The sequence below is a fragment of the Ursus maritimus genome, unplaced genomic scaffold, assembly GCF_017311325.1.
Source record: "Ursus maritimus isolate PB19 unplaced genomic scaffold, ASM1731132v1 scaffold_15, whole genome shotgun sequence".
Taxonomy (NCBI): domain Eukaryota; kingdom Metazoa; phylum Chordata; class Mammalia; order Carnivora; family Ursidae; genus Ursus; species Ursus maritimus.
The window spans coordinates 38869383-38887531 of record NW_024423897.1 but is presented as its reverse complement, the minus strand read 5'-3'; the positions used below and the strand labels follow the sequence as shown (position 1 = coordinate 38887531).

The 18149-nt window shown below is 40.4% G+C and overlaps 2 protein-coding genes across 2 annotated transcripts in view; one reads left to right on the top strand and one right to left on the bottom strand.

The window, feature by feature from the left end:
• The window catches only part of PDZD2 (PDZ domain containing 2), a 216701-nt gene extending 210783 nt beyond the window's left edge, over positions 1-5918 (top strand). Inside the window, exons 23-24 of the mRNA XM_040630519.1 lie at positions 1540-1674; positions 3013-5918. Coding sequence (XP_040486453.1) covers positions 1540-1674; positions 3013-3179 — 302 coding nt within the window. The 3' untranslated portion in view covers positions 3180-5918. The remainder of the gene's footprint in view (positions 1-1539; positions 1675-3012) is intronic.
• Positions 5919-13494: 7576 nt separating this feature from the next.
• Positions 13495-18149, bottom strand: part of GOLPH3 (golgi phosphoprotein 3) — a 63767-nt gene continuing 59112 nt past the window's right edge. Inside the window, exon 4 of the mRNA XM_040630518.1 lies at positions 13495-15408. Within this exon, the coding sequence (XP_040486452.1) occupies positions 14984-15408 (425 nt within the window). The 3' untranslated portion in view covers positions 13495-14983. The remainder of the gene's footprint in view (positions 15409-18149) is intronic.

Below are 18149 nucleotides of genomic sequence, written 5' to 3'. Positions count from 1 at the left end.
CCAAACTGTAAGCACTTTTGGGCCTTAGCTTTATTTTTTTTCATATTCCTGTCCCTTAAAATCCCGCTGCCCAGGGCTCTACCTGAACCCAGGCGGCTGTCCCTCCACATGGCCTGAGAGCATCCCGCTTGGGGACGGATGCCGTAGGCTGCACAGGACAGGCGCCTAGGAAGCTTTTTAAAATCCTACTGCCAAAATAATAATAATAATAATAATAATAATAATAATAATAAAGATCATGTTCTTTCTATTAAAAAAAAAAAAAAATCCTACTGCCCAGCAAATTCACCAGCTCAGTTGAATCAGAAACCCTGAGGGGTGAGGGTGAGACCCAGGGCCCTGAGTCACTAGCTTTCTAAGGTTCCTAGGTGATTGCAGTAGAATGCAGCCAGAGCTGAGAGCCACTGTAATGCGCCCGTTCTCCGGGTTAACAGCAAGTGAAAGCACCTATTGAAAAACCATGCTGCTCCTGTTAGCACATTTCCTTCAGACCACGGGGAACGTGCAGTGACCTTTAAGCCACACGGACTGACCTTTCTGTTCAAAGGCAGGGATGCTGGCTACCTTGGCCTCAAGCCCAAGTGGGCAGTTTAATCTGTGGTCCTTCCCCTGCCTCCCAGACAACTTAGCCTGCCTTTCCACTCACCTCCTCAACATCCTTCACTAGTAAAGTGTGTGAATAAGAGAAAGAAAAGGCAAGCTCGCCATCTCTACTCGGATCTCCAGGATGGATCCTAGCCAGGCCTCTCCGAACCAGCACACAGAGCAGGCACACGTTTGTTGCAGTGGAGGACCCACTGCCATGGACGCGTCCCCCCTACACCCCCACCCTGCAGTGGAGAGAGGAGATGGCAGTGAGGGCAGCTGGTGTATGAAGACGACACAACAGGAGCATGTGCGGCAGCAGGGGAAGGAGCGGAGCTCCGGGAGTCCCCAGGAGCTTCAGAATCCACGATCACAGTCTCACGTGAGGTCTGGCAGTGGGGTGTTGCAGGTTATCAATGCCAGACTGTGACACGCTGCTGCCATCGGCAGTCAGGGTCGGCAGGAAATCGAATTTGATGCCCCAAGCGTGACTTCACTGAGACACACGACTGCAGTGTATGGGGCTTGCCAAGAGCAGTCCGGCCTCTAAGCCGCCTCCATGCTGACGGAAAGCGCTTAGGGGTGCCTGGGTGGCTCAGTCGGTTCAGTGTCCAGCTCGTGATTTCGGCTCAGGTCATGATCCCAGGGTTCTGGGATCGAGCCCCACGTCAGGCTCTGCTTCAGTTTGCTTCTCTCTCTCTGCTCACGTGAACACATGTGCACCCTCTCTCTCAAATAAATCGATCTTTAAAAAAAAAAAAACTTTGAAGAGCAAATGGTGCGGGTACAGCAGGAACAAGCCACGAGGTCAGCTCCAAATTTGGGAGACCAGTCCTAACGCTGGTTTCAAAGGTAGATGGGACACAGGGATGCTGGGGTCATATATCTGGGGGACTGGGGAGCAGGTGATGAGTGTCCTTGTCATTTCCATCCTCACAAATGTCGTTGCTGCAGGGAGAAGCGTACCTTCACGTGATGCGCTGTGTGTCGAAGTGCTGAAGACCTCTGCTGGGCTGGGCCTGAGTCTGGATGGAGGAAAATCCTCCATGGCTGGAGATGGGCCCCTGTTCATTAAGAGAGTATACAAAGGTAACGCCCTAGAAAAGCCCGTCAGCTGCCTGTTTTCTGTGTATGACTGTGCTTTCCATTTGGAAAATGTTTTCATTCTTTCTCACATACAGGGAGTGCTGTGTGTCAGCCCTGTCGTGTTTTACACGTAGGAACTCACGTTGCACCCCTCCCCCCAACAATTCTATCAGAGAGGTACTATTATCCCTGTTTCACAAAGGACAGTGTGCGCCACGGGGGACTTACACAAGCACCTAAGGTCACAGAGAAGTGGCAGAACAAGGCTTAAACCCAGGCAGTCCGGCTCCAGGGTCTGCGTCCCAAACCTCTATACCAGATCCCAAACTCCGTGGCCTTAACTGGTATTAGCTGTAACTGATATAAACATACCAAGCTAATGCCATCAAGAATTGCCAGTCAAGGGTAATTAACACGGACCAAGACTGTATTCATTTAAAAGTGCAAATACTACACTTCAGGAAAGTAACATTAGAGCAGTAGAGATCACTGAATCATGTGCTCTTAAGAGGTCTCTATGAACTCGAATAATCATTTTATGATCTTGGACAGTTCTCAAAAATCTCTTCAGGTTCGTGAGCTAAACAATTACATTCAAAGTATAATTATACTGGGGCACTTGGGTGGCTCTGTCGGTTAAGCATTCGACTCTCAATTTCGGCTCAGTTTCTAATCTCAGAGTCATGAGATTGAGCCCCATGTGGGGACTTGATGCTCACACGGAGTCTGTTCGTGATTCTCTGTCCCCCTCTGCCCCTTCCCCCCCAGCTCTCACACACACTCACTTGCTCTAAATAATCTTTTTTTAAAAAGTATAATTATACTGATAATATCAGTACATATAAAAACCTACTGTATATCTATGTAATATACTATTATAATAGTTGATATTAACAGTATAGTATATAATATATATAACATACACATACTCATCAGGTCATTACACAGAAAGCTGTGGTGTAGAAATACGTAAAGCTGTGTAAGTAATCTCCACAGTCACTGATTAGCGATCACGGTATATTGGACAGAAGTGGAACCTGTTTTCCTGCATTTACTGGGCATTTGGATTGTGGATTAAATACCTTGAAAATATCTTCTCCTAGTCCATTGTTTATGTATTTTAGGAGGAGAGGAGGAATGAATGAATGTTTTTATGTAGTTAAATTTTTCATGAAGAGAGATAGATAGATAGATATACTCTTTGTGTCTTCAGAACTATTTCCCTATCCTAAGAATATGGGCCTATCGTTCAGAGAGTTTTCTCACTTTCTTTTAGCTTACCTGGAATTTACTTTGAATACTATGAAAGGCCCGGGCATTATTCTGTATTTATTCTCACAGGTGGTGCAGCTGAACAAGCTGGAACAATAGAAGCTGGAGATGAAATTCTTGCCATTAATGGGAAACCCCTGGTGGGGCTCATGCACTTTGATGCCTGGAATATTATGAAGTCTGTCCCAGAGGGACCCGTGCAGTTAGTCATTAGGAAGCATAGGAATTCTTCCTGAAACCTGCGGCACCAGTAGTGACACTCACTAGTGGTGCTCGTTTAACATTTTTTAACAAGAACCTGCTTTTCTCAGTTCCCTTACGTTAGCAAATCAGAATCACTTCTTCAAACACTGGGTTCCTAAAACAACACAGGAACACTGGTACAGGCAAGGACTACAAAAATCTCCAAGTTTTTACCTTTACGTGGCGCTGACCTCCGGAGGCCTTCTACCTGGACACCGAGGCCAGGAGGGATCCTTGTGTTCCGGGGCCTGTCCCCTCCGTGTTGTGTTTACTGATCGGGATACAAGATGTGGCGTGCCCTTCTTCATTCGAGACATTTACATAAGATCTTCGCATCCTTCCTGCCTCCTCGCTCACCGTACCTAATCCTGGCAGTTAGGGAGCTAACCAAGTCTGAGGGGCAACACAAATGTCACAAATAAAGGACTACAGTTTTATATAATTTTGTACGTAAATAAGAGAATGCTTTTAGGCACATTCAGTGGAAGGAGCTGTAGGTCTGTATGTTATGGTGAAAAGAAAGGGGGACTTAAGAAAAAATCAGTTAAGCTGAGCTCAGGAATTATCCAAAAAATGAAAAAGCAAAATACAGAAAGTGGTATTTTTTAGTGAGTGTAATGTGCAATGTCTGGCTGCAGAGTTCAGCTCGGTGGATTACTGATCGTCATGAAGTGCTGATCGTGATCTAAAAGTGTAAGTCGTAAGGCTGTTTTACGGAAATGCCGTTCTGATAAACCATACTAAATAGCCATGAACTTCGCTGCTTAGAACGAGCAGAAAGTTCCAGCTCAGAAAGCACCTTGCATCTAGTTCGGAACTTGTCTTGAGTAAGTACTTGAATTCAAGACCAGTCAATACAAGAGTGGGCAGAAATACTACAGTCACTGGGTTTCCATTTCTCTTATTTTATGCACTCCAAACACTAAGCTAAATTTTTGGAAATCTTTTTAGCATCCTTGGATTTATAAACATAGGCATTACATTTACAATCCAAAGGGCAGAACTTAAAAATAATCCTTGTAGGGGACTTTGGCTGGTTGGTTTTCCCCTTGCCCAAGAAGCCTAAGAAATCTCCCCTCTGTAAGCACTGGCCCGCTCTTCCTGACCGGGGTATAATGACGCGTCTGCAGTGACTGAAGTATTTGCTGGTTGTTTTCCTGTTTTGCAAATTCATCCTTTGGCCAAAACCGTTTCCCTGCAGAAGACTGTTACGACTCACACTGCCCGTGAAACTCGTCCCGGCTGCTCTCCTGTCAAAGCATGACTTCTTCCTAGTAGCTGCTCCCATTCAGTGTGCTGTTCCCGATCCCCAAACTGGCTTTTCTCCTTCCTACTGCACCTTCTTTTCTTAAATTCCAAACCTCCATCAGCTTCATTTACCAAAATGTAAAACGAAGACAATGGGGAATGCGGGTGAGTCACTCTTTCAAGGTAAAGAAGCAGAACTGTCACACAACCCAGACCCAAGGGGGACGCAGACCAGCTGCTTGAGTCCTGGGAATACGGGTGAGGACGCCAAACCCGCGTGCATGAGGACACCCAGGTTTGATGTTGGACGCTTCTTTCAACAACCTACAGCCTGGGTCTATGGCTTCAAGAAAAGAACTGAGGTCACTGTACACCCGCCCCCCACCCCAATCATGGAGGTGCTTGAGCTGTCACTGTTGTACGTCGTTCTTCCGAGTGACTCACCCCTCACAGTAAGCCTCTGTAGAGGTGGCCCACAGGGGTCTCTCAGATGAGAATGAAGTATCTGGCTGGTGTGAGCCCAGATTTTTTTTTTTTAACAGGTTATACAAAAGAGAATGTAGTACAAGAATTAGCTAGAAAGACCTGATTAATTTAGCTTCTACTTTTCACTACACTTCCAGGTAGGATACTATAGGCAGTCAGTGCAAGGTGCATGCTAGATTGTTTTTAAGTCTCTGGGGTCAGTTTTATGGTTTCTGCTTTCCTGCCTAAATGTTAGAGAGAATATTTGCCTCTACTCTTCCAGCTATGCCTCCTAGTAAGAAATTCACAGTCCTGTGTGAACAGACCGGAATTTCCAGAGCAATTCGGAGCAATGGAACGGTCTCCGAGTCTCTAATCATCTTATCTGAAGAGTGCAAGCGTAGACCTTTCACTCACTTCAAGTAGGCTAAAGTCATCATTTCTAGTAGATCTTGCCAGAAGGGTTTCCCTGGCCCACAGTTGGAACTTAAGGGAGAAAGCAAAAGGCTAAATTATCTCTGACCCTAAGATAGAAAGCTACTTACTTGTCTTCAGTGTTCAAGGCATGACTAGTATTTCTAATTAGTCTAATTCCCACACTTCCTGAAGTGAGCACTAATGGTATTATATTATCCTACTAAAACGTTCATTGTTTTGGTTTTCTAATTCATCAGTCATCCACAATAAGCTATGAGGGTAAATATGTGTTATAACAAGTAAATTGTAGTTGCAAGGATATTCTGTGAAGGTTGAAATAGGTTGGGTTGCATTTCTGTCCTCCAGAACACATCTCATTTAATTTTATGGTTGACTTAACTGGCACCACACGTGTTGTATGATATTCTACATTATCCTTTATTTATGTAAAATAAAATGCCTTATATATTATTGAAGAGTAAGTGCAATAATATGAAATAGCCTGTACATTTTTAAAATGTTGTCGCCAAGTTATGTAAATCCACATCTCTGTAAACAACCTTTTTTAAGTAATTTTAAAAAAATAAACACTCTGCTTACTACTTTTTTTTTTAATTCTGCCATCTATAAAGTAACCTTTTAAAATCTCAAGAATGTTTATTATTATCTGAATTACTACATCAATGAGTGAGCAGGTCCAAAGGCAAGAGAAAATCAACAGCTCTCACAGGGCCACACTGAGGATCTGGCACAATCTAAAGCCATTCCACCTCCTCAAATCTTAAACACCCCTTGCCTTTGCAACTTCCTCGCCTTCTGGATCCTACCCCCACCTCCTCCCACTACTAAAGTCTTCCATTTCAGCAAGCCCTCTAGTCCCCTAGAACTGTCCATTTTCTCCCCATCAGAACCCCCACCCTTTCATTTCTATTCTGTTCAGACTAGACCCATGGTAGAGTACAAGCCCCACCCAGCCCAGACTCCTCACCCTCGTCCCAGCTAATCCGGATCCTTCCTTCCCACTAGCCAGCCCGTTGGTTCTTACACTCTCCATATTCCTCAAGAAAATCCTACAACCACACAGAATAACGCTGCCAGAAATTCATGGTTTCCAACCACAACTGGACTCCCTATGCTACTCAGCAATTGCTTGTCAGTTTTTTCTCTCACTTCTTTATAATAACTACAATTCCTCGTTTTTCTCAAAACCGCTACATGCTTGGGTGACCTGGGATCCTCCTTCACAGAGTAAAATAAAAAGCATCTAGTTTATTTAGGCTCTTTTAAGATGCAGACACCAACACAGAGTAGCACAAGGAAGCAGACAAGATGGCATCTCACAGAAATCTAAGAATGGGACTCAGCATGTGACCAGGCCTCTGAGACTAGAGGAACAGTGGGGTTCGTGGGTGTTCGCTCAGTGCCCTCCACTGATAAGACTCCCCTACTGTATGTGGGTCTGTTTCTGCAGACCCACTTCTCCCTCCACCCGTTGGTGGCCTTATCCTCCAACTCTTCATACCTTTTTTTTTTTAAGAAACCTTATGAATGCTATTTTGTCGTAATTTTGGCCTCTGTATCACAGAATTTCTCTGGACACACCAGTTGCCTGCCTGACTTTTTCCATATATACCCCAAAAGTAAGATTATGACTGGCTCACTCTGACCTGGGTAGAACTTCTTCTGGGAGAGAGCAAGCTTATTTGTTCACATAACTCTTCTCTCTAAAACATAAACAAATACAAAAGGGAAACTTGCATTTTAATACAATATACAAATCGCCCATTCTACGAATGTTGGAGACTATATACCAGGTACAGTAAGATCCCAGACCAACCCGGAGAACAATGAAAATGAAATGGGATACAACTCTCTCTAAATGAGAGAAAGCAAAGGAGGTATGAAATGAGAGTTCTGAAAAATGCTACCAAAAGTCCTAACTTGGAGAAAGGGGATTACAGGAGAAAGTGGGCCCTAGAAAAAGCAGAAAGCACCCACAATTGGAGCCATTAACACTTCTCAGAATGATAGTGATGGTGAGGTTGAAGAGGACAGATTTAAGTTTTAATTTTTCCAGGTACCTGGGTCAGCCTAGGCAGACAGAGGAGTAACACACAAGGAATGGTCTAATCTGAGGGAAGTCCCTGCCAGATAGGCACCTACCACAAAAGAGCTCAACTAATTCAGTAAGTTTAGCTGCCACAACTCACCATCCCATAAAGGCTACAGTAAGTACCACTCCACACAGCCTCCTCCCAAATCCCCCCAAAACAGCTGACTATCTGAAATAAGATTAAAACTGGCCGCTGGGGACACCTGGGTGGCTCAGTCAGTTAAGCAGGTTTAACTGATTGATCAATTGGTATTGGGATCTGTGCAAGGGAAGTAGAGGAAGCAACAGGGCATCTAATTGCCAAGGACACCCCGCCATAATCAACATAACCAACAGGGGAGCAGAACCAGATCTCAGAAAGCAAGCTGCCCTATTTCTTTAGACTCCACGCAAACAGAACAGGAAGGAGTAGAGACTAAATACAGTCAGAAAAGCTGCCCTGACCCACATCCCTTGTAAAAAGAACAGCGACAGTAATTTCATACAAAGATAGGCAACAGAAGATAATCTAGGTAAAATCCCATACAACATTATTATAAGAAAAAAGCACCTTAGCAGCAAATACAATCCCTACAGACAACAAAGCACACCAGAAAGCCATGCTCAGGAAACCAGTGAAAAGTGTACCTGAATACTTTAAAACGAATTAAAATACATCAACAAAGTGACATAAAATATAAGATAAAATGATATTAGAAGGGGGCACCTGGGTGGCTCAGTCAGTTAGGCATCTGCCTTCGGCTCAGGTCATGATCCTGGAGTCCAGAGATCGAGCCCCGCCTGGGGCTCCCTGCTCGGTGCAGTCTGCTTCTCCCTCTGCCCCTCACCCCGCTCGTGCTCTGTCTCACTACCTCTGTCTCAGATAATATCTTAAAAAAAAAAAATTAGAAAAATATTCAGAAATTAGTTATTAAAACTCAGAAAAAACAATTTCAGAAGAAACTAAATTAGAACGAGAATTACCAGTGAGTAAATATGATAACATCTTAAGAGAAAGAAGACGAAAAGCACGAGAGATTTACAGATCAACAATAAAGAGAGCAAAGAACCCAAACGGAACTGACAAATGTGAAGAGCTATAAAAACAGTACCCAAAGAAGAAAACCTAAACAAAGGGACAGAACAAACACTAAAACTTTAATTTTCCTGAAATTAAAAGACTTGACATTACTTACTGAAGGAACACACCATGCACTTGGGAATACCGATCCTGAACCACCAACACCCAAACACAGGGTGGTAACATTACTGGGGGGAAATGGTGTGTGGGGGGGGGGGGATTCTGTAGACTCCAGACAAAAAGAAGGCATTCGTGAGGGAAAGAAGATCATATTACAATCTGACTTTGATAGTAATGCTTTATGCCAAAAAGCTTACTAAAAACCAAAATATGACCTAGAATTTCATCTAAACAGACTTTCAAATGAAGGGCTGCAGATAAACTGTCATCAGCATACAAACACTCAGGGACTATTCTTATCACAAGTCCTTTCTGAAGAATTTACTAATGAATGAGGAAGACAAGCAAACTGACAGGACAATGACACAAAGAATGATGGTGAGCACTGAGTATGTATTTCCTCGAAGAGTCCAGACTAAAGAAAGAGTGAGAAGGGAGACTCTACTACACAATGGTGATGTTCTTACCATACAGACACAGCGCAACTACAAAAAATGGGGCACTGAACTGTACACTTTAAATGGTTCAAATGGTAAAGTTTGTATTTTACCATAATATAAAAGGAAGAAAATTAAGTACCTCGTAAGTTTACACTGGTACGTCCCATTTAAACCTAGAACTACAAGGTTTTTTTCTGCCTTCTGCCTTAAAGCCAGCTGTACCTCCCACTTTTCCATATCAAGAATCATGGTTCTCATCAAGGAAAATGATGATAAAAGAATGTTTATTTCCGTTAAGTTCATAATAATTAATCAGTTACCTTTGGAGAATATTAGGGAACCTACTCTGTTTTGAAAATTGATAAATAAAATGCAGAATTTATCCTACCCTTCCTCCACGAACTATACTAACAGGTAATGGTAATGATCTAAGGTGAAGTTCTTCTTTATAGAAATTCTCCAGCTAATAAATAAATGGTAAGAATTAAAATATCACCACTGTACAATCCCAATAAATCATAGGATGTAAGAACTGACCAGTAAGGTTACTAACATCAGGGGCGCCTGGGTGGCTTAAATGATTAAGCGTCTGCCTTCGGCTCAGGTCATGATCTCCAAGTCCTGGGATGGAGCCCCACATCAGGCTCCCTGCTCCGTGGGCAGTCTGTTTCTCCCTCTGCCTCTCCCCCTTGCTAGTGTATTCTCTCTCAAATGAATAAATGAAAAATCTTTTTAAAAAATAATTAAAAGGTTATTAACATCACAAAAGACCTATGAGCTTCCTAATGGAAGCACACACCACCACCACCTGCGAGATAGGGTTGCCCACACAAACCTGAATCTGACAGCCTCTAGATCCAATTACCAATACCTGGGAAATACAGAAGTCAGAAAAACACACTGGACTACACATGTAGATACAATCAGCAAAATCCAAACTTCAGAAAACTCCACAGGACAAATGATCCAATTTCATCAACAAATGTTTTGCAAGGGATAAAAACGAGAGATGAGGGAGGGGAGGGAACCTACAGATTGAGAGACTTAAAAAGACATGAAATGAAAAATGAAACAAAATTATTAGGCGTACTGGGTCAGAACAGTGATTACTCTCAGGGTTTAAGGATCGTAACTGGGAGGAAGACTTGAACAGATTCTGGATAGCTCACAAGGTCTATCTCCGACCTGGGAGATGGTTGCAAACATATTTGCCTTCAAATAGTTTATTAGCCTAGGGGCACCCAGCCAGATCAGTCAGTAGAACGTGCAACTCTTGATCTCAGGGTTGTGAGTTTGAGCCCCATTTGGCTGTAGAGTTTAGTTAAAAAAACAAAAAACCTAAAAAAAAAGTATTAAAAATCATTTATCAGCTTATACATTTGCTTATGTAATTTCCCATTTGTATTTTAATCATAAAAATTAAATGTTTACATACACTTTCACAAATTATATATCTATGTGATTTTTAGATGTTATATTTAATCATACCCCTCAAATTTGTATGATATATACATATCCCAATCTGAATACCAGCCAGATCTCTTCAGTCGGACAATTAAGGTCTGCACAGATTCCATGCTTGAGCACTGGGCCACACAGTTTTCCAAACTGGTAAAAAAGAAAAAAAAAAAAAAAAACACCTTACCATAAACTCCAAAGACTCGGAAAAACCAACTGCATCACAGACACAGGGTTAATATCCATAATATATGGAAAGTCCTGATGAATCAATACAAAAAAATAGGTCAATGCCCATTAGAAAAAGAATGAAGAACATGAACAAGTAACTCACCGGAAAAAAAAAAAAAAATACAAATTACCAATGAAGACAGTAGATGATAACCCCTCACTAGTTAAAATAATTTGATCATTCTCCTCTATTAGCTTGGCAAAGAGCAGAATTGATGATACCCTCTACAGTACTGGCTAAGGCATAAAGAAACCAGCATTCACATTATTGGTGGAAGTGTAGTTAACATGAATCTTAGAAATCAAACTGGTTTTATCTTTTACATTTTCAAGGCATACTCTTTGAGCAAATTCACTTCTATTAATTCCTCCTATAGAAATCAAATATAAAGAAAGACATATGTACAAAAACATACAATACTGTTTGTAATTATAAACATGAGAAAAATCCAAATGTTCGCTAATGGGAAAAGTTATACAATGAAGCCAAAAATGCTAAGAATGATTTATGCTTATTCTGAAAGCTCTCCACACATAAGTGGGAAAAGAAAATTGCATATGACGCTCCGGGGAATCACAGTACACCACTGGTCTACCAGGAGTAAATCCTAACATCGGGCTGAGAAGGTATGCGTATCAATTTAACTGTGTTACCATCCAGACCCTTCTAAAGGTTGCCTGCAAGGTTATGACATTAATACCACTACCTTACCGGTATTGTTAAAGAATACAGGAAATTTGTGCGAAATTTGTAAGACCCAGGGATGTTGTCCTGGGAGTCAGTGGGGTGCAACGAATTGCAAATTACCTCAGGTTGTCAGTCATCTTGATCTGGATGAAAGTGAAATGGAACAGCATTATCTGTAAATATATTTAATACGTTAATACAAGATGGAGGCCGTAAAGGGATTAAGCTTCATAGAGTAAATACCTCACACAGACTTTTGACTACTGGTTTCCATGTTCCTGGGGCAAGAATAGCCATGTCTGGCAGTCATGGACTCTCGTCATCATCAGGCTCAATGTCATTACTAATTGGTCCTAGATTGGCACTGAACCAAACACCAACCCCTTTCACTTTCCTTTGGGTGTTGACCAATTTCAGAGGTATATTCATCTGTTCACAAACAACAGGAAGAACTGAATAATGGACTGTGTCCGGGACCACTGGGCAATCCTGCTTCAGCAGGTCGAGTGCTTTCTTGGACTACACTGACATGTTTCTTTCTTCTAAGAACATATAGAATCTCCAAAAGGTAATTTATATAAGTTATACCAAGATATTAGAAGAAAGCAAGGATATCCTTTATCATTGAATTATGCACCACCATGAGAATTTTTTGCATGCCTGCTATTGTTTTTGTCTCTGTTAGAGAAAAGAAGTCCCCTCCTAGTGCCAAAATAAGAAAGGAAAAATTGTAATTGAATGCTACAACTACTATTCAGTCACTCAGGGTTTAAAGTTCACACACTTACCAGGTAATGTGAGATTGGGCAAATTACCCTCTCCAAGCTTATTCTTCATTAAATGAAAACAGTAATTGGGGTTTGGGGAGGTCAAAGTATAGACTACTTTACTAGACAGATTGTACATTCACTAAGCTCCCTTTCTCCTTTCTGTTGAAGCACTGTTCTAGATCAGATTAGAACATTGTTAAGATCAGGTTATTTTAAGGAACACTCAACAATCAATATACAAAGAATTCAAAAAGAAGCAGATTCTTTATACAATACTTAAGTTTTTTATATTAAAATTCACTGCCTGATTCTTGGATCAAAGTGGCATAAACCTGTGGAAAATCTGTTCCTACCACACAGCACAATTATTTCCATGAGGTCCTACCATTTCTCTTTTAAAGAGGACTGTAAGCACTAGCATTTTATAGGAGAAAGAGTTCTAGGTAACAGCCCCCACCTTCAGATCATACTACTTTTCCTCTCCTCTGGCTATAGAAACACGTACTGAAGCTGGGGCCACTCACAGGTAGGAGCTGGTCGGGCACTCAGCTCTGAAACAAACACTGACAGAAGTTCAGGCAAGGCCCATTCCCCCTTGCTTGAGAATAGAGATGCTGGTGATGAAGTAAAGAATACTTTAGAAAAACATCCATTAGCTCACTTCTAAAATGTTTTCAAGGGAAAAACAGTAAATCTTCACCTGAAAAGAAATTCCAGGATAGAATCAGTTATCAGTTGAGTATTCACTTTATGTAAAGAAATAATAAATTAACAGTTTCCATAATTTCCACCAGTAGTGTCATTTTTGGAGGTAAAGGAGGTTATTTTAAAGGATAGACAATCTGTTTTTTTCCATGTATTAAAAAAACAGAGCCTGGCAAGGGGGCACCTGGCTGGTTCAGTCGGAAGAGCATGTGACTCTTGATCTCAGGGTCCTGAGTTCAAGCCCCATGTTGGATATAGAGATTACTTCAAAAAAAAAAAAAAAAGATTCTAGCGAACTATTATCAATGCCCAGCTGTCTGTTTTTGTAAATAAAGTTTTATTGGAACACAGCCTCACCCATTTGTTTGTATTGTCTATGGCAACTCTCATTCAGCAGAGTTGAGTAGTTGTGATATCACATATGGCCCGCAAAGCCTAAGTATTTACTACCCAGTCCTACGAGAAAAAGTTTGCTAGCCCCTGCACTATTCTGAAGTATTACGACACTATACTAAGGCTAAGTAAAACTTAATTAAGAAAGAAAACTATAGCAGAATACAAAAATACAAATGACATGCTTGCTCTGATTCAGGCACTTTCAAGATCATAGTTTATTTATTACTTCAGATAAAAAGATAGTATACATATTAAGGAATCCCTTAAAATTCAACTCTAAAGTTATACACCATCTAGTACTTTTGCATTGAATGTTAACCAAAAAAATCTCTAAACACCTGAAAGCCCCACTATTAACATGAACTATGGTAATAAAAAATTTGACATTTAATTTGTTCAATATATAGTATTTACATTATGAAACCAATGCTGATACCATAAACAGTGATAAAGAAATAGTAAAAATAAACTTTAAAAAGCAAAGGTTTATATTCTTACAATGTGCTAATCATCATAATTGTATATAAAAATTAAAACATAGCAGAGCTTTCTGTTACAAAATTCTTAATCATCTGAGTTGTAGTCATTACTTGCTAACAATTTACATGCAACATCTGCTAAAATTGACATTTGATTTTTTTTTCCCCCTAAGAAAGTGTGAGTAGATAAATGACATTTAAGAGCAGACATTAATTTACCTGTGGACAGAAAAAGAAAAAACTGTACTCAAGATTAGTACTGGTCACAAGCCTCTTCCCTATAGATATGATAAAAAAAAAACAGTTAAGACCAAAAATAATTCCAAAAGGAGATGCATAGAAAGAGTACCATGAATGGCACAGCTCAAAAACTCTTCGGCCAATCAGACACATCTTTTCTCTTTCCTTCAATGATGAGAGGTCTGTTTTGTCATCAAATAATATTGACTGAGCAGGTGAGGGGCCCCAGGTGTACAACTAATTAAATCTTGCAAAATACTAAGATGGAGGCAGGAGTGGCCAGAAGGGGCAATTTATATTTAATTCGAACTATATACAGCATAACTGGAATGCAGACCATCCCCAAACTGGCTTTGTGAAACAACTGGACCTTTATGATTTAATAGTTAAAATTACAACAAGTGTAATAATACAATAGATTTACATGGGAAACAAAATCCAAGGGGCATTTTATATTATTTACTGTGTTGTTTCAATTTAAAAATAATTTTGCTAAGTATACATCTCAACTGAGGTCTATGTATAAAATGTCCTAATAGATACAGATATTTACCTTTGGTGAGTTAAAGGCCTTTTTGTGACTTCTGTCTGAATTGTAGGCAGAATGCTAGATATACATGCACATGTAGGAAAAACTCAACCTGAGGTAATCCAAAAGATGTGCATGTGAGGAGACTGGAGTTACTCTGAAAGTCAAAGCATACCAGCAACCCAAAACAGGTTAACAGTGAGAATGGCAACAAGGAATGGATTGCCAATATGGCAGTAGAACTTTTTTTTAAAACAGAAAGAGGAAGGCCTCTCGTACCAGCAGAATCCTGCATACATACAAAAAAGAAAAAGCCATCCACCATTTCATAAAACAAAAGCCAATTATAGTGTGGAAAGTACAAATCGCAGAAAACCAGAAGTCAATAGAAGAAAAACTACTGGTTTACATGAGAGAAAGGAACTTCATTTTGAGCCGTCACTTGGTGAACGCTGCCACCACTGCCCACAGAACCTCATTGGTGTTGGCCTTCAGACACTCCACTTCCGGATCTAAGTCAAGGAGCTGCCGCACTCTCTTGGTGGCTAAATCATACTGCTCGTCCAGAAGGGGAGCGAAAGCATTCTCCAGGACATCAGAGGCGTGCGCTAGGTAAATGAGGGCCAGCAAGCGCTTGTCCATGCGATGAGGGTCATTCACCCATTTGTCAAGAACAGCTTCCTGTACCTTCTTGATGAGGCGCTGCTTAATATTGTTGTTGGTGAGGGGATGTGTCGTCATGTCAAAAAGTAGGAAGTTCTGTTTCTCTGTTGTCAATACGCCCTTCTCCACCAGATTTTTAGCTAACCGTTCCCGCACGTTTCTTAATTGATAATGCAATTTTAATGGATTCCAGGTCTCACCTAAACAAAAGATTTCAGAAGTTAGAAATGATAGGTATTATCTCTGCTAACTTTATAAAATGCACTATTAAAATAAACAATAAAGTATGGGGTTCTTCCCCCCTCTAAAGAAATAGAAGAAAATCCAACTATTCTTCTTGCCAACTAAACCATGAACCCCTTGAGAGCCAGGCCTTTGGATTCTAAGCACCTGGCACATTTTCAGGCACAATAGTTACTTAAAGGACCAAACTGAAGGCAGTCTTCAAACCAGTTATCCTAATGTGGAAATAAGCTAAATATTAAATATATTTGGCCTCTCTCCAGCTGCTGTCAAAAAGCAACCATAGCAAAAGGTTTCTTTTCTACTAAAACACTAGTATGCAACAAATTAACAAAAGGAAAAAAAAGTTTCCTTACTAATATGCTATTCCACAAACTGCTTACATATACCCGGCCTACAAAACTAGGAAAGCCTATTTAGACAATGCTATTCTTTGATGACAAATAACATAAAGCTAATTCTAGAAGGGCAAAACATTTCACCATTTTAAACTTGTCACCTATGCACATTCCCTTTCAAAACAAATATTTAAAATAAAACCAAATAATTTTCACTAAGATAATTTTTTTCTCTATAGAAGACTGGAAAGGAATATATCAAAATATTAATCTTGGTTTTCTTTTGAGATTATGTGTGACAAATTTTATTTTTTTATAATAATTTTTTATTATGTTAGTCACCATACAGTACATCCCAAGTTTTTGATGTAAAGTTCCATGACTCATCACTTGCGTATAACACCTGGTGCACCATGCAATACGTGCCCTCCTTAATACCCATCACCGGCCTATCCCAATCCCCCACCCACCTCCCCTCTAAAGCCCTCAGTTTGTTTCCCAGAGTCCATAGTCTCTCATGGTTCATTCCCCCTTCTGTTTACCCCCCCTTCCTTCTTCCCTTTCTTCTCCTACCGATCTTCCTACTTCTTATGTTCCATAAATGAGTGAAACCATATGATAATTGTCTTTCTCTGCTTAACTTATTTCGCTTAGCATTATCTCCTCCAGTGCCGTCCATGTTGCTTCAAATGCTGTGAAATCATTCTTTTTGATGGCTGAGTAATATTCCATTGTATATATTGACCACATCTTCTTAATCCAGTCATCTGTTGAAGGGCATCTCGGTTCCTTCCACGATTTAGCTATTGTGGACAATGCTGCTATGAACACTGGGGCCCCTTCTCTTCACTACGTCTGTATCTTTGGGGTAAATACCCAGTAGTGCAATTGCTGGATCACAGGGTAGCTCAATTTTTAACTTTTTAAGGGACCTCCACAGTTTTCCAAAGTGGCTGTACCAACTTGCATTCCCACCAACAACGTAAGAGGGATCCCCTTTCTCCATATCCTCTCCCACATTTGTTATTTCCTGCCTTGTCAATTTTTGCCATTCTAACTGGCTACGGTGGTACCTCAATGTGGTTTTGATTTGAATTTCCCTGATGGCTAATGATTTTGAACATTTTTTCATGTGTCTGTTAGCCACTTGTATGTCTTCATTGGAAAAGTGTCTGTTCATATCTTCTGCCCATTTTTTGATTTGATTATTTGTTTCCTGTGTATGGAGTTTGAGAAGTTCTCTGTAGATCTTGGATACCAGTCTTTTATCTGTAGTGTCATTTGCAAATATATTCACCTATTCCGTGGGCTGCCTCTTAGTTTTTTTGACTGTTTCCTTGGCTGGGGGCATCACGTTGCCGGATTTCAAGCTATACTACAAAGCTGTGACCACAAAGCCAGCATGGTACTAGCATAAAAACAGACACATAGACCAATGGAACAGAATAGAGAACCCAGAAATGGACACTCGGCTCTTTGAGCAACTAATCTTTGACAAAGCAGGAAAAAACATCCAATGGAAAAAAGACCATCTCTTCAATAAATGGTGTTGGGAAAATTGGACAGCTACATGCAAAAGAATGAAACTTGACCACTCTCTCACACCATACACAAAGAAAAACTCCAAATGGATGAAAGACCTAGATGTGAGACAGGAATCCATCAAAATCCTAGAGGAGAACATAGGCAGCAACCTCTTTGACATCAGCCACAGCAACTTTTTTCATGACACATCTCCAAAGGCAAGAGAAACAAAAGATAAAATGAACTTGTGGGACTTCATCAAGACAAATTTTCTTTTTTGTACCTTTCTGTATTTTCCAAATGATCTCCAAGGAACATGTATTTTTTTTTTTAATTGAAAAAAAACACTATAGCAATTCTCTAAACTAGAACACGTTAAAGATCAACCACAGGCACTTTTATTATATGCAAAAGCAGTAAGGTTGAAATTTTATAATATTGAGAGAAAACAAACTATATTGTCTAACCACTAACTGCTATGTAATTTAAAATAATAAAAAATTCAGTTCCTCAGTTGTCCTAGCCATGTTTCAAAATGCTCAACAGCCGTGTATGCTGTCTACTGATTGGACAGTATAGAAATAGAACATTTCCATCATCACAGAAAGTTCCAGCGAACAGAACTATCTTGAAATATATTACTATTCAGTTGGCCATAAACAAAGAGTATTTTACCATATGACTTAACACTAAAGAATATGAGGGTATGGCAAGAGTAATCAGACTTCACAAGTAGACCCTCTGACCTTACACAAATAGAAACCTGGATAAAATATATGAAACAACTGTTTTCCAGTGCTAGTCAAAAGGCAGTCCTGAGCGGGGAACCTAAGTGA